Source organism: Jaculus jaculus, chromosome 1, assembly GCF_020740685.1.
Source record: "Jaculus jaculus isolate mJacJac1 chromosome 1, mJacJac1.mat.Y.cur, whole genome shotgun sequence".
Classification (NCBI taxonomy): domain Eukaryota; kingdom Metazoa; phylum Chordata; class Mammalia; order Rodentia; family Dipodidae; genus Jaculus; species Jaculus jaculus.
Genome location: NC_059102.1, coordinates 132332834 through 132359416, shown reverse-complemented (window position 1 = coordinate 132359416; position 26583 = coordinate 132332834). Strand labels below are relative to the sequence as shown.

Genomic DNA, 26583 nt, shown 5'->3' with positions numbered 1-26583 from the left:
GTTGTTGGAAGCTGTCTTAGAGGTGTTGTAGCCAGCTAGAGTTAGGCTCACTCTCCCGCTGCTATTTCCCACCTGCTGTGGCAGAGGTGATATTCAGCCTCTGCTGATGCCATGCTTTCTTCTGCCTTCATGAAGCTTCCCCTCAAGACTGTAATCCAAAATACTTTCCTTTCACCAGCTGCTTTTGGTTGGGTGCTTTATCCTAGCAACAAGAAGGTAACTACAACAGAAAATTGGTACAAGTAGAGTGTGGTTTTAGCTACTAGAAACCTGACTGTGTGGCTTTTGTCCTTTTGGAACTGATTTATGGGAGGAATGTAGAAGGATTTGAAACCTTGGTCTAAGAGATGCCTTGCAGTGTTGCAATCAGACTTGGATGAACCATTATGGTCATAGTTGAAAGAAAAGACCTAAACATAGAACTATGGACTGCTCAGGCTTGGCTTTGCAAGGGGGAAAAGAGCTTTGTCCAGACTGGACTGGAAGTAGTTTGCATGAGAGGCTTGCTGCACTGTGCCTGTGCCCTAAGAACTTGAGCAGGATTGAGTGTAAAAGAAATGGGCTGGTGTGAGTAGGAGGCTCTGGCACAGAACGAAATGAAAGTTGTGGGTCAGATAGCCTTCTTCAGCTGTAATTATTTAAGAGATTACCACCATCGAGACTGGGCCAGCTGTATTGGGACAGTAGAAGAAATGCTGACTCTTTGGAAAGTAGGGGGCCAGAATTCTGAGGGAATTTTCCCGCTCTTCAAAGTCAGCTTTATTTCCCCCCACCCCGGATTAAGAAATTTTGGTAGCCCACCTGTACTATAGAGTATTAAAAAATTCAGGAGAGAGTCATTTGATGTGCAATGTGGTTTTGTTGGAGATGGCGCACTGGGTAATGTGAGGCAGGGTTATTGGAAAGTCCCTGTGTGGAGACCTGATGGGCCCTTGAGAATGAACCACAGGTTGTAGTGGAGACCCTAGGACCTTGGGGACACACCAGGACTATGAGATGGCTACCAAGGAGAGCTGCTGGCTCAGGATGGAGTTTTCCCTGGGTATTTAAGCTGCCTAGCTGGAGGGGTAGAATTAGAATCCCAGAGACTTTGTTACTGGTTATAGATGTTACTGGTCACAGACTTGGGGCTACAGGATTTGGTGTTTGCCCTGTTGTTTTAGATCTTGCATTGGTTTCAATTTTGCCTTTGCTATGCCCCGTGTCAGCTTTTGCAGTGTGAATATCCTCTGTGCCATTATGTTATTATTTTGGTTTTACAGACTAAAACAATCTAGAGTCCTTGTACTATAGGGATGTTTGAACAGTATTGGGATTGATTAAAAAAAATAAAACCCTATAAGGGCTTTTCAAAGTTAAATTGAATGCATTGCATTTTATGTTAATAGATGGTCGTGAGTTTATGGGAGCCAGGGGTGGAATGTGGTGGTTTGACTCTGATGTTCCCCACAAACTCATGTGTTTTGAATGCTTGGTTCCGAGCTGGTGGCAGTTTGGGAGGTAGAGCCTTACTGGAAGAGATGTGTCGTTGGAAGCCACCTAGGGTTATTATAGCCAGCTCTCCTTGGCTATAGTTAGGCTCACTCTCCTGCTGCTATTGTCTCCCTGTTGTGGGAGAGGTGATATCCAGCCACTGCGGGAGAGGTGATATCCAGCTACTGTGGAAGAGGTGATATCCAGCCACTTCTCATGCCATGCTTTCCCCGTCAATGATGAAGCGTCCCCTCAAGACTGTACACCAGAATTAAAAGTTTTACTTCCATCAGCTGCTTTTGGTTGGATGTTTCATCCCAGCAATGAGAAGGTAACAACACCTACCACCTTATCAACATGCTTTGATCATCCATCTTAACTTTGTTGTCAGATGGAGAGAACAGTGTGATATGCTTCATATATACATAGACACACAGTCTGCGGCTGCCTTGTCTCCCTCCCCACAGTCTCCACTGATATACCTCTTTGTCTTGGAAGCTGTAACAGTCTAAAGAATTTGTGATTCACCCCGGTCCCCCCACCCAACCTCCCCATTCTCCTGGCCACTGCATGAGCCTGTCCAGTATTCAGGCCTAAGAAGCTGTGCTCTCACCCATGTATTTGTTCAGGAGTCCTATTTTGGGGCTTTTCCTGACCTCCCCCCCCCCCATTTATCTGGTTATTTAAGCTGTTCCTATTTCAATAAGATAAAGATTTGTTTTTACTTTTTTGTTTTTTTTCAAGGTAGGGTCTCACTGTAGCCCAGGCTGACCTGGAATACACTATGTAGTCTCAGTGTGGCGTTGAACTCACAGTGATCTCCTACCTCTGCCTCCCGAGTGCTAGGATTAAAGGCATGGGCCACCATGCGTGATTTAAGCTGTTAATATTTTAACAATACGTTAATTGTTTTGTATGTGTTCTTGTGTGTACGTGTGTGTCAGCAGACACATGTAGAGGCCAGAAGTTGATGTTGGGTGTCTTTCTCAGTCGTGTTCCATCTTACTTTTTGAGACAGAGTCTCTCACTGAATCTTAAATTCACCAGTTTGGCTAGAATAGCCAGCTAGCAAGGCCTGGGATCTTCCTATCTCTTGCATCCCTAGAGCTGGGATTGCAGGGGTCTAGCTTTTATATGTGGATACTGGAGATCCGAACTCACGTCTGTGCTTGTGCTGCAAATACTTTACACAGAGAGCCATCTCCCCAGCCCCTGCTTTTGTTAATTTTGATATATTTCTGTTTTCTGATTTATTTCCTCTTGCTTTATTTCCTTTCTCTTTGGACATATTCAGAGGGTATAGTTTTTCTTTTTTTCAAGGTAGGGTCTCACTGTAGTCTAAGCTGACTTGGAATTCACTATGTAGTCTTCTCAGGGTAGCCTTGAACTCATGGCAGTTCTCCTACCTCTGCCTTCCGAGTGCTGGGATTTAAGGCGTGTGCCACCATGCCTGGCAAAGGGTGCAGTTTTTACTGAATCATTATGTCACCTATTTATATTTTAATTTTTCTATTAGTTTTTGGAAGGCTTCATTCTTTCCCATTCAGTAAGTGATACTGTCATCAGTCCCCACCCACAGCCCCTGTTATTCTCCAAATAGAAGTTCTGAAGATTATATCTGTAGCAGACGGCTTCAGGTTCACTGAGATGAACTTCCAGACCAGGCACAGTTATGGAGGAAGGGATTTTTATTGAAGCTTACAGATCCAGGAGAAGTTCCATAATGGCAGAAGAAGCTGGCCTGTTTTCACAGGGCCAAACACAGAGAGAGAAGCACAAACCTAAAAGTCCAAAGCCACAGCACAGCACACTTCAAGAACTCCAACTAGGCACATTTTGTATATCTTAAGATTGAAATCTCAAGCACATCACCACACCTTAAGATCTGCCTGGTGACACTGCCTCCAGCCAGGTGGCTGCAGATGTAAACTACAAACTAATAAAACACTGAATATATTGGGGCCATCTATTTACTCTTTTTTTTTTTAAATTAACAACTTCCATGATTGTAAACAATATATCATGGCAATTCCCTCCTTCCCTCCAATTCCCCTTTGAATCTCCATTCCCCATCATATCCCCTCCCCATCTCAATCAGTCTCTTTTATTTTGATGTCATGATCTTTTCCTCCTGTTATGATGGTCTTGTGTAGGTAGTGTCAGGCACTGTGTGGTCATGGATACCCAGGCCATTTTGTGTCTGGGGGGAGCACATTGTAAGGAGTCCTACCCTTCCTACATTCTTTCTGCCACCTCATCCACAATAGAACCTGAGCCTTGGAAAAAGAGAAGTGCTTACTGGGCAGCTTGATAAGCATACATTTAGGCAGACAGCAGCAGACATTACACCCCTGGTCTACATGGAAGAGGTTATCAGCTCAGTTCTAGCAGGATTTTTCAGTGGCCTTTCAGCCCAAGTATGTGGAGTCTTCAGCAATAGGATCTTACCATATTCCTGGTGGGGAACCAAGGGCCTTGGCAATGGCCTATAATGTTTTGGGGACATCAGGGACTTCCCTGGCCAACAACTCACATATATATGTTTTAATTTTTTAAAATTTCTATTTATTTGAGAGAGAGAGAGAGAGAGAGAGAGAGAGAGAGAGAGAATGGGCGTGTGAGAGCCTCCAGCCACTGCAAACGAACTCCAGATGCGTGTGCCACCTTGTGCATCTGGCTTATGTGAATCCTAGGGAATCGAACCTGGGTCCTTTGGCTTTGCAGGCAAATGCCTTAATCGCTAAGCCATTTCTCCAGTCCGGAAGATGATATCTTTATAAATGAATGTACATACATATGCACAGAAAGCAAAATGTATTAGTTTTTAATTATATGGATAGTAAATGCATTTTAGCCTAAAGGGTCCATGTTAAACCTTAACTTTTTTGTCTGTGTTTGTGCAGTGTGGTTGCATGTATATGCATGTTTGTGAGTGTGGTACTTGTGCATGTGTGTATACATATGGAGGTGAGAGGTCAGTGTCAATATTTTCCTTAGTCACTCTATTTTATTTAAGATAGGGTCTCTTACTGAACCCAGAACTCAATGATTTGGCCAGATACGTTAGCCAGAAAGTCCTGGGAATCCTTCTATCTTCACTTCTGCAGCTCTGGGATTACAGGCACGAACCATCATACTTGGCGTCTTACACAGATGCTGAGGACTGGGACTCAGGTCTTCATGCTTGTGCAGCAAGCACCGAGTCATCTCTGCAGCCGAGTCTTAACGTTTTGTTTTGAAATGATTACAGATTTATAGGCAGTTGTCCAGACAGTATACATGAGGCTCTTGGAGTCCCCTTGGTCGCTTCTTCTAGCTGTAGTACCTACCCTCAGCTTCAGTGGTATGTGGCCAGGGGACCACTGAGAGCACTCAAGGTGAACTGGGTGTGTTTCTTCCTCATGATGAAGGAGAATGCCCACCCAGGACACCTCAGTAAGAGTGGGTTAGGAAGAACTTTCTGGACTGGGACAGGGTGATCTGTGGGAAGTCTAGTGCAGTGCTGACCAAGGCTGATTGACTGTTGTTGGAAACCAGAGGGAGGCCAAGTTCAGACCAGCCCTGGTGTCTTGAGTCTTTTTTCTTTTCTTTTTTGCCTTAAAAATTTTATTTATTTGCAATGAGAGAGAAGGAGAGAGAGACAGACAATGGGTGTGCCAGGGCCTCTTGACACTGCAGATGCTGGCGCCACTTTGTGCATCTGGCCTTATGTGGGTACTGGGGAATCAAACCCAGGCTGTCAGTCAGGCTTTGCAAGCAAGCGCCTTAACTGCTGAGCCATCTCTCCAGCCCTTTATTGGCTTTTTTTTGGGGGGGGGGTTTCGAGGTAGGGTCTCTCTCTGGTCCAGGCTGACCTGGAATTAACTCTGTAGTCTCAGGGTGGCCTTGAACTCATGGCAATCCTCTTACCTCTGCCTCCCGAGTGCTGGGATTAAAGGCGTGCGCCACCATGCCCAGCTTTTATTGGCTTTTTTGAGTTAAGTCTAACTATAGCTCACACTGGCCTAGAACTAACTGTGATTCCCCTCTCCCCCAACTCCCTGGGTGTCTTGAATATTGTGTCTTGAGAAAGGTTACTTATATACTGCTAACATTGTCACTGCTAATTTTTTAAAAGTGGCAGCCTTTCATTTTTGCTGAGAGGAGGTGGCTTAGTATTTTGTGGGTGTCAGTGACCTTCCTTGTCTTTGTGGGTTGCTCGGATAAAACTTAGGAAGCAGCCTTGCGTGATCTTACTTAATTGTGCCTCAGGTCACCTTGACTGAGGTTGCTGTCCTGTGAGATTGTTTTATGTCAGAAAGAAGAATAACATGGTACAGCAGCAAGTGCCCGCCATCTTCCAGATGTCAGGGGTGCCTTTTTCCTTCTCACCTTTCTGCGTGTTGGTACAGAGTACAGTTCTCTGCGGCTTTCTCACCTCAGTAAGGCGACAGGACCATTCAGTCATCCCCAAGGCCTCCCCCTCCCCCTGATGCTGTTCTTTTTTTAAAAAAATATTTTATTTATTTGCAAGCAGAGAGGGAGGGAGAGATAGAAAGACACATGCAAATACACAAGAGAGAATGAGCTTGTCAAGGCCTGCTACCACTGCAAACAGACTCCAGACGCACAAGTCACTTTGTGCATCTGGCTTTACCTGGGTGCTGGGGAATTGAGCCCAGGCCACCAGGCTTTGTAAGTAAGCATCTTTAACCGCTGAGCCATCTCTCCGGCCCCCTGGTGCTGTTCCTGATGGACACTCCCACCTGCCTGCCCCACCCTTCCCATCTCTCTGCAAGTCCTACTCTGTTTTCCTTCTCTCTGGCTTTACCACTTGAGAGCTCCACATAAATGGGCTCGGTGCTACAGGCTTACGCATGTAGGCCTTCATTCAGCAGGATGCTCTTGAGGTCCATCCACGTGGTGTAGATCAATAGTGCATTCTGTCTGCTTTGCTGACTAGTATTCTATGACATAACAGTCCTTTCCCTGTTCTCTCTCTGAAATCCAGCCCTCACACCTGCTAGTAGAATGCTCGACCATTGATCTGCACTATTCCCCTAGCCCCAATATTCTGTTTCTATTGCTGTTGCATAAGATAAAAATTAATAGTTTAGGGCTGGAGAGAAGGCTTAGTGGTTAAGGCGCTTGCCAACAAAGCCAAAGAACCCAGGCTTGATTCCCCAGGACCCATGTAAGCCAGATGCACAAGGTGGCGCATAAATCTAGAATTTGTTTGTAGTGATTGAAGGCCTTGGCATGCCTATTTTTTTTTTCTCTCTCTCAAATAAATAAAAGTAAAATAAATTAACAGCTTAAATCTCACAGGGTTGTTGTTTTCTAGTTCTGTAGTTGGAAATCTGGCACCCATCTCACCAGATCCAAATCAAGGTATATTGGGTCTGCATTCCTTCCTGAAGACTAGAGAGAAATTCACTTTAAGCCAGCTGTGGTGGTGCATGCTTGTAGCCTAGCACTTGGGAAGTGGAGGTAGGAGGACTGGGAGCGTGTGTGTGTTGCTGTGCCATGCACGTGTGTATGCATGCATGCATGCATGTAGGTGCTCTTGTATGTGCCGGTGTTGGTGACCATATATGTGCACATGGAGGTCGTCGTTCTCCTTTTTATTTACTAAGCAGTCTCTCACTTGAACCCCAAGCTCGCTGGTTTGGCTAGTCTAGCGAGCCAGCTTGCCCCAGGAGCCCCCCGTTTTCACTTCTGACTGCCAGGATTACAGGTGTGCCGCTGTGCTCGGCTGGCATTCCCATGGGTGCTGGACTACACACTCCAGGCCTCACAGTTGTGCGGCAGATGTTTTCCCAGCAGTGTTAGGTGGAGTTCCTTTCAAACTGGGAGTCTCTCCCATCTCTTCCCTTCTGGCATTGCTCTGGCTCAACTCTACTACCCTCCTTGTCCGCATGAAAAACATTATTTATTATTTATGAGACGGCGGGGAGAGCACGAGCCCGCCAGGGCCTCCTGTCACTGCAAACGAACTCCAAACACATGCAGCACATTTGGCTCTACGTGGGGACCGGGGATTGGACCCAGGCTCTCAGGCCTGGCAAACAAGCACCTCTTTAACTACTGAGCCATCTCCTCAGCCCCTTTCCCACATTTTAAGGACTTGAGTGATGAGATTGTTCCCTGGGGTAATCTCTTGCATCAAAATACACGTCTTTAAAGTGGCTTGTTACTGCCAGAGCTGCTTGTTCATAGGTAGATACACTGCTGTTCATTTAAAACCACTCACCTATTGCATTAGTTACCTTCTTGCTGGGAACAAGTATCTGACCAGAAGCAATATAAGGAAGGAAAGGGTTTCTTTTAGCTGACAATCTCCAGGATCAGTTTCATGGTGAGGAAGGCGTGGCAGGCTGGCTCGTTAGAGAGGAAGCAGAGGATGTACAGAAGTAGGGCTGGGCTATAAGACTTCAAGGCCTACCCACAATGACCCTCTTCTAGAAGGCTCCACTCCCTAAAGGTTCCACAATTTTCTCAGATAGTGCCACCAGCTAAGGGCCAAGTGTTCAAACATATGACCCTCTGGGGATCATTTAACACTCAAACCACAATGCCTATCAAACGGTGTTTAGTCATGTCTCACAGAAAATGTACACAAGGGCTGGGGAGCTGGCTTAGTGGTTAAGGAGCTTGCCTGCGAAGCCTGAGGACCCAGGTTGAATCCCCCAGGACCCACATAAGCCAGATGCACAAGGTAGCACATGCATCTGGAGTTCATTTGCAGTGGCTAGAGGCCCTGCCATGCCCATTCTCTCTTTCTGCCTCTCTCTCTAACATATAAATAAAATAAAAATATTTTAGGTGGGTATAGCACCCGCCTTTATTTAATCCAAGCACTTGGGAGGCAGAGGTAGAAGGATTGCCATGAGTTCAAGGCCACCCTGAGACTACATAGTGAATTCAAGGTCAGCCAGGCCTACAGTAAGACCCTACCTCAAAAAATATATATGTTAAAAAAGCACAAAAAAGAAAATGTACACAAATGAAGCTGGGTGTGGTGGGTACACATTTAATCCCAGCACTCAGGAGAAGGAGGAAACTGGATAGCCATGAGTTTGAGGTCAGCCTGGGCTACAGAGTGAGTGAGTTCCAGGTCAGCCTAGGATAGAGTGAATTCCTACCTTGAAAAACCAAAACAATAAAACATATACACACATGGATCACACCCTGTCTTCTGCAACTGAGTTTTCCCCTTAATCTCCCATTTCTGAGTTTTACTCATGTCGGTCTGTATGCATTTAGGTCCTTGTCATGCCATTGCATTCTGTGTGAAAAGTGCACCTGAGGGCTTGTTACCATCCGTGCTGCATAGTCCTCCGCCAGATGACTCTTCCAAGATGTATCCTTTACCGGTGTGGGGCGTTTGCAATTTAGGCTGCTTCCTCCTCTTTGAGCAGTGACACAGAAAACACCTTTGCGCCCTCTCTGTGTGCACAAGATGGAACACTTTTGCAGACTGGGCCTGTAGGAAGGGACATTTCTGGTCCCAGAGCGCGTAGTGCCGGTGTCAAACAGCGTTGAGTACTTGTTTGGCAAAGCCCTTGTGCTTCGCCAACAGAGATGAAGGAGTGGCTTGGCATTTCTGCCATCAGTGGTGGTCACTGCTCTTGTTAATTTCAGGATCAGTTTCTTATTAAAGTCTTTTAAATCTTGAACTGGCCTGCAGCCTCTCTGAAAGGTACAAAATGCTTTCTGGTAGTCTTGATTTGCATTTTTCTGATCACTGTGAGGACCCCATCTGCTCCTGTCCAGCACCCACTCCTTCCACACCCCTGCTGACCCTTGACTCTGTGGCCAGCCCCTGCTGCCTCCACCTGTTTTTCAAGCATTAAAATCTGGGGAGTGAAACCCGACGGCTGAAATTTGGTGTCTTGTCTGAAATTACAGGATGTTCTTGCAGCCTTCTTGTTTCCATGGGAACAAGTAACAGTCATCCTTCATGATTAGGTGGTATCCATGGCAACCAAGCCAGCAGCATTTGAATGAAACCGATTTTATTTTATTTATTTTTTGCAAACATATGAAGGTTAAAATGCATTTCTCTGGTGGTGGCTTCCAAGAATAGGGAGACAGCTTGGTCTTGCTGATAAAATGGGGATTTTTTTTTTCTACCTCTTAGTTGAAAGGGGATCTGGGATCAGCTGATCCCATGGCCCAGTTTTACAGACTAAATGCCTGGAGGTCAAGTAGAGGTCACATAATGAGTAGGAGCTGAGGACAGACGGCTGGTGTGCTCTGATGCCTGGGAGAGAGTCCTAAGGTTGTTGTGTATCCCTTCCCATGAACAGACACTGCATGCTGTGCGAGCTTAGTGGATCCAGTTAACTTGTCTGGGATGCTGCTGACCCCATCTGTCCACTTCCCAGACGAGAAATGAACTATGCTGCTAAGTCAAAGACCAGAGGTAGCAGGACCTGGGTGCAGGGCTCTGAACTGAGACCCCCAGAGTCATAGTTAGGCCTGGTGGTGGTGGCGACCTTAGCCTCAGCCGTCTTTTCTTAGGTGGTCTGTGCTCTTATGCCCCTGAGTCATTGGGTACTGATACACGAGTCCAGAGATGGACTCAGCACAGTTAGGGTTCAGTGCAGTCTCCTGCCCTCCATTCCATGTTCCAGGCCCTCTTTGCCTTCCCTGAGGCCCTAAGTGTAGGTTTGGGGGTGTTTAAGAGCCTTTCCACAGATACCCTCACCTCCTGTCTGGGGAGCTTTCAGAGCGATTTTTGCATCTTGGCGCCTCGTTTCCTCATCTGGAAAGGGGTGTACATGATGGCTGGCCAGGTAGTCCCGTGGGATTGTATCTGGAAGGTCCAGAACACACATTCTCAATGGGGGTGATATTGCCCCCAAGCTGGTTTTGAGGAGATGAAAAAACATCTTACCCTTAGCCTGGCATGGTGGCACACACCTTTACTCCCAGCACTCAGGAGGCAGGGGTAGGAAGATTGCCGTGAGTTTGAGGCTACGTTGAGACTACATAGTAAATTCCAGGTCAGCCTGGGCTAGTGTGAGGCTCCACCTTGAAAAACTAAAAAAGAAAAATCTCTTAAAAAATCTCTTTTTTCTGTGTGAAGACCAGTATGTATACACCACATAAAAGATTCTGTTTGACATTAAGATTTTATGCAGGGTACTGGGAAGAAAACAGCCTAAAAAGATTGCTTAGAGGCAGCAATTGTGAACAAAATTGAGAAACACTGGTCAGAACCTGCCGTCCGTGGAGTTCTAATTGTCACCTGTGTGCTTGGTTTGGCCAGGTTGCCAGTGGGCTGGCTCCTTGAGGAATCTATTTGCAGTGTTGGATCGGGAGAGAGCCCAGCCCAGTCTCTTCCCCTGGTGGGACCACAGACACAGCATAGCTGCTGCCAAACCATATATAAGGAAAAGAGGGCTTATAGTCCCAGGAAGGGGCCTCAGGGGGCTAAGATCCCATCTGGTGGTTCTGCTGAGGTCTGGCTAGGGAGGAGAGAAGAGAGAATGCAGACTGGAGTGGCTTGAGGAGGAACTTTTTGTCTTTTTAAGAGACAGGGTCTCATGTAACCCAGACTAGCCTGAAACTGGCTATGTAACTGAGAATGACCTTGAACTCCTTATATTCCTGTCTTTACCTCCTGCGTGCTAGGATCACAGACTTGTGCCATCGATGCCTGATGAGGACTGGTGGTGAAGTTGGGCAGCTGTGGGGAAGCACAAGGGGACAAGCACCCCTGGGGCTGCTGTAGGGACACTAAGAGGAGCTGAAAACGGTACTAGAAAGGGACTTTAGGAGACCATTCTGTGTGAACAGTGGCTAGGACATTCAGGGGAGGGAGATAGCCAGCCCAGCAACTTCTCCCTCCTCTGGTTTCCTGTTAGCCCTCCCCCTGGCCAAACCCCATGGCAGCCCGTAGACTGGAAATTTGTTCAGTTCCCTGGAGTAGGAGGCATATGGAAAGAAAGGGTGGAGAATGGACCTTGGGACTAAGGGCTTTTCCCTGGAAAGGTACCAAGCACCCTTCCCCAGCCCTGGTTTTCTTTGGGTGTAGCGCCCTACCTTGGCCCTGTCCTGGGAGGCCCAGGAAGTCAGCAAGGAGAGCTGGTTACTTTGCACTGAGAGCAGCTTCCATCCTGCTGCCTGGAAGCCCCTCACTGGGCCCCTGCTTTCTCAGAGCAGCTGCAACAGTAGCATTCATCCTCCTCCTCCTCCTCTTTATCCTCCCTCTCTACGCCTCCTCCAGTCTTTCTCATTGTCATCTTTTTTTTTTTTTCATGCTGTATATAGACCTTAAACTTGAGACAATCATCCAACCACTGAGTTACACCATAGCCCTAAAGGTTCTGTGTGTTCGTTATTGGGCTAGAGAGATGGCTCAGTAGTGAAGGCTCTTGCCTGCAAAACCTAGCGACCTGAGTTCTCTATTCCCTAGTATGCAGGTAAAGCCATATGCTCAAAGTGGCACGTGCATATGGAGTTCATTTGTAGTACCTGGAGGCCCTGGCATGCCCATTCTCTCCTCTTTGCAGGGCATGGTGGTACATGCCTTTAATCCCAGCATTTAGGAGGCATAGGTAGGAGGATCACTATGAGTTCGAGGCCAGCCTGAGTCTCCATAGCAAATTCCAGGTCAGCCTGGGCTAGACTGAGACCCTACCTCAAAAAATAGACAAGGGCTGGAGAGATGGCTTAGCGGTTAAGCGCTTGCCTGTGAAGCCTAAGGACCCCGGTTCAAGGCTCGGTTCCCCAGGTCCCACGTTAGCCAGATGCACAAGGGGGCGCACGCGTCTGGAGTTCGTTTGCAGTGGCTGGAAGCCCTGGCGCGCCCATTCTCTCTCTCTCCCTCTCTCTGTCTTTCTCTCTGTGTCTATCGCTCTCAAATAAATAAATAAAAATTAAAAAAAAATAGACAAAAATGTCTGGGTGTGGTGGCACATGCCTTTAATCCCAGCACTCAGGAGGCAGAGGTAGGAGGATTGCCATGAGTTCAAGGCCAACCTGAGTCTACATAGTGAATTCCAGGTCAGCCTGAGCTACAGTGAGACCCTACCTCGAAAAACCAAACCAAACCAACCAACCAAACAAACAAAAAAACCAGTGCTGGAGGGATGACTTAGCAGTTAAGGCATTTGCCTGCAAAGCCAAAGGACCCAGGTTTGATTCCCCAGGACCCACATTAGCCAGATGCACAAGGTCTGGAGTTCGTTTGCAGTGGCTGGAGGCACTGGGGCACCCATTCTCTCTCTCTCTCTCCCCCCCCCTTTCTCTCCATCAAATAAGTAAAAATAAAATACTAAAAAGAAAACAATTTATTTATATTTGTGTATTTGTATATATATACATGTGCCATGGCCTGTTGCCACTTTTTATGTCTGACTTACATGTGGGGCTTGGGAATTGAACCTGGGCTGGCAGGCTTTGTCAGCATGCATCTTTAATTGCTCAACCATCTTTCCAGCCTCTCTGTGTGTGTAGTTTTATCTTTGCATGTGCACATGTGTGTATATGCATGTTCATATGTGTGTGGGCTGGCAGGCTTTGTCAGCATGCATCTTTAATTGCTCAACCATCTTTCCAGCCTCTCTGTGTGTGTAGTTTTATCTTTGCATGTGCACATGTGTGCATATGCATGTGGTAACCAGAGGTTAACATCAAGTGTCATCTTCTATCTCTACCTTGTTTTCTTTCTTTCTTTTCTTTTTTTTTTCCCCTGAGGTAGGGTCTAACTCTAGCTCAGGATGACCTGGAATTCACTATGTCATCTCAGGGTGGCCTCAAACTCATGATAATCCTCCTACCTCTGTCTCCTGAGTGCTGGGTTAAAGGTGTGCGCCTCTATGCTTGGCTCCACCTTGTTTTCTTAAGATAGTTTCTCACTGAATCCAGAGCTCACTGATTCGCTAGCCAGTAAGCCTTAGGGATCGTCCTGTCTCTGCTTCCCAGCACTGGGCTTACACACTGGGCATTTTATGTGGGTGCTAGGAATGTGAATTCAGGTCCTCATGCTTGTGCCGTAAGCACTTTATCTACTGAGCAAACTCCTCAGCCCTAGGTTCTAGGTTTTTACTTTGTTTTATTTATTTATTTATATTTATATTTATTTATTTATTTATTTGAGAGCGAAGACAGAGGGAGAAAAAGGCAGATAGAGAGAGAATGGCTGTGCCAGGACCTCCAGCCGCTGCAAACAAACTCCAGACACATGTGCCCCCTTGGGCATCTGGCTAACGTGGGTCCTGGGGAATCGAGCCTCCAACCTGGGTCCTTAGGCTTCACAGGCAAGTGCTTAACCACTAAGCCATCTCTCCAGCCCTATTTTTATTTTTTATTGTTTTGTTTTTCTGAAGTGTAGGGTCTCACTGTAGCCCAGGCTGACCTGAAACTCACTCTGTAGTCTCAGGCTGGCTTCAAACTCATGGTAGTTCTACCTCTGCCTCTCAAATGCTGGGACTAATGGCGTGCACCACCACACCCAGCTAATTAACTTTTTAAAGGCAGGGTCTTAACTGTGTTGCCCAGGCTAGCTCAGAATATCTGAGTTCAAGCCATTTTTCTGCCTCAGTGTTTTTTTTTTTTTTCAAGGTAGGGTCTTGCTCTAGTGCGCAGGCTGTCATGGAATTCATTATGTAGTCTCAGGCTGGCCTCGAACTAATGGCAATCCTCCTACCTCTGCCTCCTAAGTGCTGGGATTAAAGGTGTGCACCACCACGCCCGGCTTGCCTCAGCCTTTTGAGTGGCTGGGACGTCAGGTGTGCACCACTGTACATGATCTCAAGGCGTCTGAGTGGAAATTAAAGGCTATTGGGGGGACAGTACCCAAGATGGTCTTTGCCATAGATCTGTTGGGTTAGGGGATATTTAGTCAAGTGCTCTTCCCCCTGTCTCAGCTTAATCATGTGTAAAATAGGAGATCGAGTCACGCAACCACTGAGAAGTCCCTCTGAGAAGGCAAGAGGCAGGATTCTGGACAGGTCCTGGGAATCATCAGTCTTAGGTCCAGGGAAGATGCAGCCCCACCTGGCACCAGTGTCACAGGTGACTCTATGTGCCTCGTGCCTAGAGTAGGAGGGCCTACTTGTCCAGCAAGGCTCTGCCAGGGAAGCCCATGGCTGCAGCTGGTACCTGCATTGGTTAGCTGATTGTGTGAATGAATGATGACCACATAGCAGCTTAGTGCCCCTGGTTGCTGGCTCAGGATGGGAAAGGGAAGCCAACTCTGGTTCCCCAGCCATGAGGAGCTTGGGGACAGGAAGATCCATAGCAAGTCTGCAAGGCTCATGGATGGGGAGTGGGAGTGAGTTGTGTCTGAACTGATGGGGCTTCCCCAGCAGAAGGGTGTCACCTCAGAGCTTGACTATACCCCCGAGGAAGCCATCTGAGCTGTCACGAGACTGAGGGGGCAGCATGAGTGCAGTGTGGATGTGGAATATCTCTGCCTCATGTTGGGCATGGCAAAGCTGGTTGGCAGGAGAAGCAGTCTGGTTTGCTGTAATGTGACACTTTACATGCCACAATTAAGAGTATGTTCTCCCTCAAGGACACCAGGGGGGCTAGAAACGGGCTATCTGGGGTCTCACTGCACCTGGTCTCTTCCCCTGTTCCTTGAAAGGTCCTGCGGTTCTGTCTTGGATAAGCTTTGCATCTCCAACCACACCGTGAGGGCCTCCTTTGTGTTGCTCTCTTGGTAGGGCATTGGGACCCAGGGGATCAGCAGTGCAGAAGCTGCAGCCTGGGTCCAGACACACCTGGGCTGTCATTGCTGTTCTGCCACTCACTAACCATGTGGCCTAAGTTTCAAGTTCTGCCCTGGTAAAAGGGCCTCAGTGGCCCACTTGGAGGGGCCCACTTGGCTTGTCATGTGCCTCTCACAAGGGTGGGACTCAGAGGTGGAGTTAATGTTCACTGTCGTGGGACAGAAGTGATCATCTGCCAGGTAGAGGTGACATACGCCATCAGTGAGCATAGGGGGTGTCCCCAGGTGAAGGCAGTGTGTGCTGTCATGGAGTAAAGCAGGAGCTGGGACTATGCTGAACGAGGAGACATGAAGGCAGATGGGAGGCGTGGGAATAAATTTCCTAGGGAAACCTCCAGAAAGAGTGGGAGTCTGTGGAGTGTGACTAGTGAAGATGGTGGAGGAGGGGTGAGGAAACACAGCACAGGCACTGCCAGAGCCCGTGGAGGTGGCTGCTGCTGACTGGAGGAGCAACTGGGAAGAAAGCTTTGCTGCAAGAGGTGGCTCAGGGCAGGGTAGCACTTGGCCTGTTTGGTCCTCGGCCAGGACTGAGGATGGGGGCCTGTTCTCATTGAGTAAGGGGCTCAGCTCCGTCCTTTCATACCACTGAGGAGGATTAGAAAGTGCACACAGAGCCGGGCGTGGTGGCGCACACCTTTTAATCCCAGCACTTGGGAGGCAGAGATCAGAGGATCGCTGTGAGTTCAAGGCTACCCTGAGACTACATAGTGAACTTCAGGTCAGCCTGGGCTAAATTGAGACCCTACCCCAAAAGAAAGAAAGAAAGTGCACAGAGAGGTATCCCGTTTGGTTGTCCTGCCTTTTGGGGACTCACTCCTGCAAACATCTTTGCTTTATGTCTTGTGCCTGTGCAAACATCCCTAACTTACCCTAGACCTGGGGTGAGCACCCCACCGGAGCATCTGGGTGAACATGGTGTTGGCCAGGGTGGTGGCTCTTGTCCATACCCGAGTGCCCCTGTGTGCCAGGAAAACTTCCCCCTTGTCTTTTTCTGCCTTGTGAGGCAACCAGTGTTTCCTAAGTGGCCCATACACTAGGCTGCATACAGTGCAGTGGGGTTACTGCGGATGTGGAGATGGAGCTGGCTCAGGTGTGGTTTGAACATCAGGAGTTCTGTGCACACAAGCATACTCTCTGTCTCTCTGTCTCTGTCTCTCTCTCTCCCACTGAAGGCCTCAACAGGAGACAGGTTCAGCTATTGCTATAGGAGCCAGAGCAGGCTGGTGACGGATGGTGGGGTACTGAAGTGAGTCCTCTGTTGAGGGGGGTCACCCCTAGAACAGGAAATGAGCAAGTATGGTCTGGGGTAAACCATCAAGGAAGAGGCTAGGTTTGGGCTGACTCAAATCTTAAATGGTCATGTGCAGGCCTGGTTCAAGTTGTCCCCATTTTCAAATTTGAATATTTTTTACACTTTAGAAAACGCTGGGACACTATAGCTGCATTGTCCCCTCCTCCACACTGATTTCTTTCTGGAGCTGGGCGGCTGGCTGCCTTAACAGTACTCCATAACCTGCCTGCTCCCTGCAGGACTTCCAAGCTTTAGAAGGTCTGGACTGGAAGTCAGAGGTCATGGATTCTCATGACTGAAGGGGCCAGAGGGGCCCTCCGAGCTCCCACCCCATGTGGCATCCCAGGAGAGGTTTCATTTTTCAGTCTGCTTGTAGACTTAACATTATAAGCCTGAAGTGCAGGCCTTTTGAAAACAAATGTAATAGTGGGATGCAGTGGTTCATGCCTATGATATCAGCACTTGGGAAATAGAGAGACAGGAAGATCAGGTGTTCAGGGTCATTTTCAGCTGCAAAGGGAATTTGATACTAGTTTGGGCTACATGAGACCCTGTCTTAAACAAACAAAAGATTGCGGTAAAAGCATAAAATTTGCCATTTTAATAATTTTAAAGCATACAACTCAGTGGCAGCGAGTACACTTACAATGTATACTTGCATAGCTATCTATTTTTAGAACCTTTCATACTCTAACCTGTAACAGAGCTGTTCTGCAATAATTCCCCATTCCTTTCCCCACAGCCCCTGGTAATCTTTGATCTTCTTACTTTCTGTATGAATTTGACTCTTCTAGATCTTTCTGTAGGTGGAATCGTACCATATTTGTCCCTTGGTGTCTGGTTCTGCCACTTGTTTTCAAGGTGTACCCATAGCGCACACGGACTACTCAGTGGCATGTGTTTGCCACCCTGTGCTCATCCAGTCATCTGTGGGTGATGCCTGGGGTGTATCTACCATGTTGCTGTCATGAATAACACTGTTGTGAACATTTTCATACTTGTATCTGTGGGTCCCTGTTCTTAGTTCTTTTGGGTGTACATCTAGGAGTGGATTGCTGGAGTGTGTGAAATTCGTACCTTTAATTTTCAGGGGTGACTACAACACTTTTCCATGATGGCTGCTTCATTTTGTGGAGATCAGTTTGTCTGTTGTGCTGGCCTGGAGAGGGACGCAAGAAGTTACAACACCTCAGAGCTATTGAACCTGCTGACCCTCACTCTTCCCTCTCTTACAGAGTCACCCCAAGAAAGGCCGGGCTCCCGGCGCAGCCTGCCCGGCAGCCTCTCGGAGAAGAGCCCCGGCATGGAGCCTTCAGCTGCAACCCCGTTCCGGGTCACGGTAACTATCTCTGCGCCACCACCACCACCTCTGCAACCACCACCACTACCTCGCTCCGGGGGGCTACTCTGTGACCCTGCAGCCCCCTTCCTGGAGCCTCATGGACCGGGAGAGCATCCAGGCTCCCTTGCTCTAGGTATCCAATCCCTCTGCAGCTCCCTTCTTTATGGCCCAGCTCTGCCCCCCATAGGGGCCATATGGGGGCCCCATCCTTCAAGGGAGGGGGCATGTGGAGGGAGAGCCCAGAAGGCCACCTGACTGGGGAGAAAGGGCTGTGCTGGATCAGTGCACCACCCCCCCCCCCCGCCCCATGTATACGTATATACTGCCTCTATTTGTGTATTTTAATAGGACAGTCTAGGGCATGTCATAATTTGATTCTGTGTTGATGGGAAAGAAAATAATTCTATATTCTCCAATGGATGATGCCTTGAAATTGATCAAAAAAGGATGTATATCATAGCTATTCAATTTAGGCAGCTGGGGTGTGCACATTTTTTTTTTTAAATTGCAAACCTAAGTGACTTCATAGAAATTGAACCCAGAAAGCCTTAATGTCTCCCTCCCATACCCTTCCCGCAACGTCCCCATGCACTTCAGCCGGCACGACTGTATGTTCCTCCCCTCTGTGTGGTGCTGTGGCAGGCACCTGGCACCCTGGAAGGGACAGATACAGTGTTTCCCCTCAGGGAGCTCAGGTCTAGATCAGAGATGGAGGTGTGACTGTTTGATCATCCATCCATTCGCTCAGCAAGTTTTCCAGCGTGCCTGCTGCATGTGAGGCACCATTCTACGCAGGTTGAGTGGGAAGAGCAGGCCAAACCAGCAGCAAGTGGGCAGGCTTTGAGAAGTTCACCCTCTTGTTTGGTGTTCAGGGACAAGCAAGTTGATATGGCTAGGAGCTGATTTCATTTTATAAGAAAATATTATTTATTTATTCGAGGGGGGGGCAGGGGGAGAAAGGCACATAGAAAGACGGAATGGGCACACCATAGCCTCTAGCCACTGCAAACGAATTCCAGATGCGTGAGCCACCTTGTGCATCTGGCTTACGTGGGTCCTGGGAATTTGAACCTGGGTCTTTTGGCTTTGCAGGCAAGCACCTTAACTGTTAAGTCATTTCTCTAGCACTTTTTTTTTTTTTAAAGGAAGAAAGGAGTTTAATTCTGAATATGGTTTTGAGACAGGAAGATTCAAGGCAGGGAAGGCTTGTTAGCAGGGCTCATTTTTTGTTTTTGTTTGAGTCAGGGTCACATTTAACCCAGGCGGGCCTCAAACTTGCTATGTTGCTGAACATGGCCTTGAGCTCCTGATCCTCCTGCCTCTATCTCCCAAGTGCTGGAATTTCAGACGTAGGCCACTTGGCATGGGAGGTGATGTTTTACCTGAGGACCAGTGGACAAGGTGCCAACCAGCCATGTGGCAGGGGGCCAAGAAAGAAGAGGAAACTGGGTAGAGAGGACAGAAGGCACAGGCCTGGCTGTAGCTGTACTGTGTGACTTGGGCTCCAGGGATACTGGGAATGACTGCTTTCAGCCAGTGAGTTGGGAGAGGTACCCCCTGTCCTGAAGGGTCAGTGGAAACTACTGGTGGGCAATAGTGATTGACAATGTGTGAGTTGACCTTCCACATAGGTGCTGCCCATTCTGGCTGTGGGCATAAAAATGCTCTGAATAGGTTCTGGGTCCCCTTCAGAGTTGTAGTTCATTGAGCACCAATTGGGCCTGGGCATCTACATTTTATTTAGATTTGCTATTTGTATATATGTTTGTATGTGTAGGTAGTACATGTGCATGTATGTGCCCTCATGCATGAGGAGGCAGAGGAAAACCTCAGGTGTTGTTCCTCAGACACCATCCACCTTGGCCTGGAACTTGCCAAGTAGGCTAGATTGGCTGACCATGAGCCTTGGGGATTGCTGGTCTCTGCCTCTCCAGCACTAGGATTACCAGCATGTACTGTCACAACTGGCTTTCTTCATGTGGGTTCTAGGGATTTAACTCAGGACCTCATACTTTACTGCAAACACTTTTCTAACTGAGCTATGATCTCAGTTCCAGCATTTTAACAATGTGACCCAAGAGATGGTCCAGAGCTGTGCCTGTGCCTCAGCCTCTGGCAAGGAGGAGACTGTGCTAAGGGCTCAGAGTCACACCCTTGGGTGTGGGCAATATGTCCCTAGGGGCTCCAACAGGGTGATACCATTCCCATCCACTAGAACAGAAGCCAATGGCTACCCTCTCTGAACTACAGGCCACAGTGGGCAGGGTGAACCTCAGTGGGCCTCAGACTGATGCCTTATTACTGTGGTACCTCTACTGACAGAGCACCAGCATATATCAGGAATCATGTGTACTGTCCCTCACTGACCTTATCATCCCTCAGACAGCCCTGGTACATTACACTGTTTTACAGAGGAGAGAACTGAGGTTTGGTAAGAAAAACATTTGCCACCTGGTTATAGATGGTGGAGGCCTGATGGGGACCCCAGTGGCTCTGGTCCTGGGGCTCCAGATCCTTGGGAATGGGAGGAGCAGTGCCATTAATGTCACCTTCTCTGCCAGTTCCTTTTTCTGCTGCTCCAGTGGGAACATCATCAGAGCTGCTCTGATCTGTAGCTTAGTGATTGCCAACTGGGCTTGGCATTTTTCATGTTGTGTGTCTTCATTCTGTTTCCTGGAGGAGAACCTACCTGTGGATGGGAGTCAGTGCAGGTCTGTCAACCTCTAGCGTTTGGGGCTCAGCTCAGCCTACCACCCCTAGCCTGCAGGGTGGAGAACATATTCATGGGCCATTTACCCACTTCTGGCCACTATGTGGAGACAGTAAGTGTTCTTATTTTACAGATGAGGAAACTGAGGTTCTGTTACTGGGTGACAAGCAGGCAGATGTCCAAACTGGGGGACATTAGCCTCTTGTCCTTCTCAGGCTCCTTGTCCTCTTTCTGTGTTAACAGATAAAACCAGGGATGTGAGTGAAGTCTCTATTCCTGAGTGGGTGAAGTTTCTATTCCTGAGTGGGTGGCCTGAGGTGGGAGAACTAGAAAGCTTGGGTGTGGGGATCTGGGTTCTAATCCGAGCTCTTGCCTGAACTGCATGTCTTGTTAGCCACTCAGCCTCTCAGAGCTTCAGGTCCTATTCAGTGAAGTATGGAGTGACCACCCCTGTCCCGGAGCAGGTGTACCCACGATCAATCCAATCCACCTATCAAATCTGTGGTGCTTTGATTCAGGTGCCCCCTCATAAACTTAGGTGAATGCTAGGTTCCCAGCTGATGGAGATTTGCCTCCTGGAGGCAAGTGTATTGTTGGGGGTGGGCTTATGGGTATTATAGCCAGTTTCCCCTTGCTAGTTTTGGCACACTCTTCTGTTGCTATTATCCACCTTATGTTAGCCAGGTAATAGCCAGTCTCTGCTCATGCCATCATTTCCCCCTGCCATCAGGGAGCTTCCCCTCAAGTCTGTAAGCCAAAATAAATCTTTCTCCATAAGCTGCTCTTGGTTGAGTGATTTCTGCCAGCAATGTGCACTTGACTGCAACAGTAAAGTTGGTACTGAGAGTGAGTTGCTGCTAGACACCTGACTTTGGCCTTTTAGAGCTGATTTTCAAGAGGATTGTGGAAGGATTTGAAACCTTGGCCTAGGAGATGCCTTGCAGTATTGTAAGTACAGCTTGATGGACTATTCTGGTCAGAGTTGAAAGTCCTGAATGTAGTAAGAACTATGGACTACAAGGTGTGGTTTGTGAAGGCGAGAAAGAGCTTTGCCTGGACTGGGCTAGAAGCAGTTTTTGTGAGAGGCTTGCTGTTGTGCCCATGTACTGAGAATTTGTTCAGGGTTGCATTGCGTAGAAATGGACTGGTGTGAGCAGAGGGATATAGCACAGAGGAAAAGTAAATAAATCTTTGGGTGAAACTGCTGCCCATTCAGCTGTAATTGACAGATTACAACCATTGAGATTGGGCCACCTGACTTGCTTTGGGACAACAGGAAGAATGTAGACTCTTTTGAAGTGGACTGAGTGCTCAAGGAGTGTCTTGCTCTTCAAAGTCTGCTTTATTCCTCCCTGGATAAACAAATTGGTGCTCTACCTGGTATTATGGAGTACAAGAAATGCAAGAAAGAGAGGGTCATTGAGTTTGCAACACAGTCTTGTGTTTTGGAAATGGCTATGGGCAGTGTGAAACAGGTTTGCTGGATGCCTGCATGGAGACCCAATGGAGCCATGAGGATGAGCGGTGGGTTGCAGTGGAGACCCAGTGGGGATGCAGGAATCACAAGATGGCCTTCAAGGAGGGCTGCTGGCCCTGATGAAGTTTTCTAGGACTGTGAATAACCTAGCTGGAGGGGTGGAATTGGTACTCCAGAGACTTGTTGCTGGCTAGAATTATTGGACTTGGAGACTTTTCACTGACTAGAGTTGTTGGACTTGGAACTACAGAGTTTGATGTTTGCCCTGTTTAGATTTGGTATTGGCTGAATATTTCTTTGCTATGCTCAGTGCCATCTTTTGTAGTATGAGTATCTGTTCTGTGCCCTTACAGTTTTTTTGGGGGGAGGATTTTTAAGTGTTATGGCTCACTTAAAAGACCTTGGATTATGGGGATGTTTGAACATCATTAGGATTGATAAAAAATATGGGAACTTTGAAAGTTGGATTGAATGCATTGCATTTTATATCATGGATCACTATCAGTTTATGGGGGCCAGAGGCAGAATGTGCTGGTTTGATTCAGGTGTCCCCCATAAACTTTGGTGTTTTGAATGGTAGGTTCCCAGCTGATGGAGATTGGGAATTAACACCTCCTGGAGGTAGTGTATTGTTGGGGGTAGGCTTATAGGTACTATGGCCAGTTTCCCCTTGCCAGTGTTTGGCATACCCTCCTGTTGCTATTGACCACCTGATGTTAGCCAGGGGGTGACTCTTGCTCATGCCAATGTTATCCCCTGCCATCATGGAGCTTCCCCTTGAGTCTGTCAGTCAAAATAAACCTCTTCCCCCGCCCCCCCCAAAGCTGCTCTTGGCCAGGTGATTTCTGCCAGCAATATGAACCTGACTACGACAAGATCCATTGTTGAATTTAGGTTTCCCTTTCTGCCTCCAGATCCGTGCAGGGCTAGGAGGAAGAGAAGGACAGAGAACAATGCAGGTGGTGTTTGGGCAGGTCAGCTGAGCCTGCTCTCCCCAGCCACATCCCTGAACATAGGCTCACTCGTGTAGCTGCCCCCTCAGCTCTTGGCTGCTGCTGTGCCATGCTGGCCCCTATGGGAACCTGGGAAACATTGTAAATTGGCTTGGGTTGGGTCCTTCCTCCTTCCTCTGTTCCCCTCCCCCCATTGTTGACCTTGAGGAGTGCTGGCAGTGTTGGGGTGGGAGGTGGCAAGGGCTCTGGGAAACTTGACAGCCAATTGATCCCTCCTTAGGAAGTTGAAAGTGAGACGTGTTTGAAGGTTTAGCTGAAATTAGGTCTCAGGGCTATTTTTTGCGAGATAGAGAAGTGTCAGAGGGGAAGGCTCAGGGGGGCTGGCAGAAGCTGTAGATAAACTCAGTACCAAATTGGTTGCAGATGCTTCTAGAAGTGGGTCTTTGATTCTTTTCAATGGCTCACTTTTACTGAGTACTTGGTTATATACATCATGTAGTTCTGTTCCATTGACAGAGGTGTGCCTGGGGTGCTGTGGGAACCCAGTACATGGCCTCTCTGGCTGAGGACGACAGGGGAGAATTCCTGTAGGAGGGATTTTTGAACTTGGCCTTTAAGGGTTTTATAGGAATTTTGTAGGAACAAAGGGAGACTAGTTTAATTAGAGAGAGATGTAACTTAACAAGAACAAACCAATGGCCCTGTGTGATTGGACTGTTGGATGGGTTGGGGGCCTGAAGGTGAAAGCTTAAGAGAAAGATGTGAGGGACTTTGGGGGGGGAACTAGTCTTTGCACTGTCTCCCGTAGGATACAGGAGCCACAGCGAGTGATAGGTAAGGGTGGAATCTCTGGCATGGATTTGAGGTTTCTAGCTGTTCTGTCCTCTCCTTACTCTTACAGTCTCCCCACACAGCTTAAACTCTTCCTCCCACACCAGCACAGAACCAGGCACATGAGCACGGACATACAGCTGAGAATGGCTATCATTTCAGCTCTGTAGGAAGCCCTTGCCTTCAGAGGGAATGTGGAAGTAGGGTCACAGCCCACCAGATACCAAAGCTGAGCAGGGTGGATGGGGCAGGGAGCATAGATCCTGGGTTATGGGGGTCACAGGCCTGGATGGAGGCAGGTCTATCGGTTTTGTCAGGGATGGAAGCTTTTTGTATCTGTGAAGGAATAGGAAGCAGGCTCTATAGATGAGGGAGCCCAGGCCCAGTGTATTGTGTATTTGGGGGGAGGCAAGGACAGAAGAGACTCTCTGTGTGTGTGTGTGTGTGTGTGTGTGTGTGTGTGTGCGCGCGCGCGTGCGTGTGTGTGTGTTTGTGTGTGGTGGGGGAGGGTGAGCAAGGAACTCCAAGAATGGACAGAAGCCAGGATGGGTTGGGGATCCAGAATGTGGTAAAGAGACAAGCCAGTTGCTTTTCTCATACAAACTGTCACCTGGCTCTGACCCCCTATGCTTAGATGTCCATTCAGGAGGTCCAGGCAGGAGTGGAGGAGGGAGCCCACCATGAGAAATCCCTGACTTGCTTAGCCCTGAGAAGGGCCAGCCTGGCTTCCATAGCTTGGGTGGGAGCACGGAGAGGTCAGGGAATAACTGCTGCTGGGGTGATCCTTCCCTTCTGTACTCTCCCCACATGTCCCAGTGCAGCCTTATGGGGAAAGGGAGTAATAGGACCAAAACCCACATTCTCTCCGAAATGGACAGAGCTGGCCACGTTTGTAGGGTACTCTCTGGCCAGTTGGGGGCAGCAGAGGGCAGCAGGTGGTCACCCGGGAAGCTACCCCCAGTAAGAGTTGAGGTCTAGGGGCTTGTGCCACGGGCTGCAGGGAGTTGCTGAGCTACACAAGCTGCAGGACTGGTGTGAGGGTGGCAGTAGTGCCAGTCAGAGAGTGCCTGATCAGCTGGCACCGGGAGCTGAGTTGGCTGGGTCTAGCTTGACCAAAGAGCCAGACCTTTGGAAAGGGAGTTTTGGGGGCTACTTGGAGGGTGATGGCTAGGTTTGGGGCCAAGATGGCTTTGCATGAAGAGAAGGGGCACAGAGTGAAGGGTCACTGTGTGGGGTTCCAGGCTGGATTGGGACCTGTGGTCACCAGGATGGGGTTACTAGACACTGGAGCACTAACTAAGGGAGCAAGAGCTCACTCTGGGAGAGAGGCAGGTGCTGGGCAGAACCTGGGCTGGAAGTTCTGCTAACTATGCTCAAATCCCAGCGTGGCTGACTTTAGAGTGGGGATTGTAAAGCCTGGTTTTTGTAGGTCTCATGCCCAGCAGTCCCCAGGTCATGTTCATTTCCTCCCTTCAATCTCAGAGCTTGGTCATAACTTCTCACTTTCTAAGGTAACTGTGTGAAGCAGGGGAGAGTGAGGAGCAGGCGGCCCACTCCTGGGTGTGGAACCCCTCATGGAACTTGGACGGCTGCATGCCTCTGGTCTTGGTTAGATTAGTCTCTTTTTACGGGTGAAGGGTGCTGAGGCCCAGAGAGGGACTGTCTTCCTGGGTCACAAAGCCAGTAGGAACCAGAACTTGCATTTGAATCTGGGCTCCCCTGTCCCTGCCTTATCTTGTTTAGCCCGTGAGTCAGTGTTGATGTGGGGCAGACATAGAATAGGAGGGTATTGCTCTCCCTTTGTACCCCTTCCTGTGCCCCTGTAGGCCCTTCTATCCATCCCAGGGACCAGGATCCTGATGGGTACAGTGAGGCTCGGATGTCTTCATCTCCCCACTTTCTCCTGCTGTGAAAACAAAGGGATCACGTGGCATCTGGGTTGGGTTACAGACATGATTGTATGTGAGTTCTGGAGCGGGAATTACTATTTCCAAAGCCAGGAGGCCCTTTGTGGAGGCGGCAGCAGTGACATCTGTTTCTGACACATGTCCCCACATTGCAATGTCTAACTTTTCCTGTGGTACTGCTTCAAGAGTATCTGAAAGGATCCATGAGTGCTATTCCCCTGCCGCAGGGAAAAAGGTGGAAGGATCTGCTTCCTCAGCCATATCCAGGGCCTCATAGGCCTTCCAGCTTTCATTTCTTGGGACAGGCAGTCTTTCTGTCATTACCCCCAAGTTGTTCAGCTTCAAGAGGTTCCCGGGCTCCTTCCCTGGGAGCCTTGGCCTTACCGGCATTCCCTCCCTGGCTCAGAGCACCTGCCTGCGTGCCATTCATTCTCTCTGGACTCTGTCACTAAGGACCCACCACATGTCTTTCTCCCACCAGCTGATAATGACCTTCTCAAGGACGGGCCCATTCTGATTCCTCAGATCCCTTAGTACCCGTGGTTGTGTGCCTCATCTGGTGGAACAAAGTGGGGAGGGTAATGGCTGCAGGGAGCAAATCAGATGAAGGGATGGGGAGAGCAGCCACCTTCCCATGTCTGAGAGTCCCCAGCTGTGTGTTTGAGGTCACCTGCCTTTGAGAGGAGAGGTTTGACAAGTCACCCAGCTCACCAAAGCCCCAGCAGGATACCAGGCCTTGTCTCTGGACCTTGTTTGCAGGTCCTCTGAGCTTTTTGGTCAGTGTGACCTGCAATGCTAGATGACCCAGAGGACAGTGGCCTGTAGAGTCTGTGACTGTGTTTTGTTTTCCTGTAGTGAAAAGACATTTAACAA

At 48.5% G+C, this 26583-nt stretch overlaps 1 protein-coding gene and 1 long non-coding RNA gene across 6 annotated transcripts in view; one reads left to right on the top strand and one right to left on the bottom strand.

Moving 5' to 3' along the window:
- Nucleotides 1–26583, top strand: part of LOC101606490 (DAB2 interacting protein) — a 191541-nt gene that overhangs the window by 67886 nt on the left and 97072 nt on the right. For all 5 annotated transcript variants that reach the window (XM_045142021.1, XM_045142004.1, XM_045142008.1 and 2 more), the window contains one exon: nt 17726–17829. In XM_045142021.1, coding sequence (XP_044997956.1) covers nt 17794–17829 — 36 coding nt within the window. In that variant the 5' untranslated portion in view covers nt 17726–17793. Of the gene's footprint in view, nt 1–17725; nt 17830–26583 lie in introns of those variants that run through there.
- On the bottom strand, nt 9899–22937 carry LOC123457716. The gene is made up of 3 exons (XR_006635121.1): nt 22882–22937; nt 17568–17649; nt 9899–10273 (listed from the first exon to the last, which is right to left on the bottom strand). It is a non-coding gene; the product is annotated as an uncharacterized LOC123457716 (long non-coding RNA).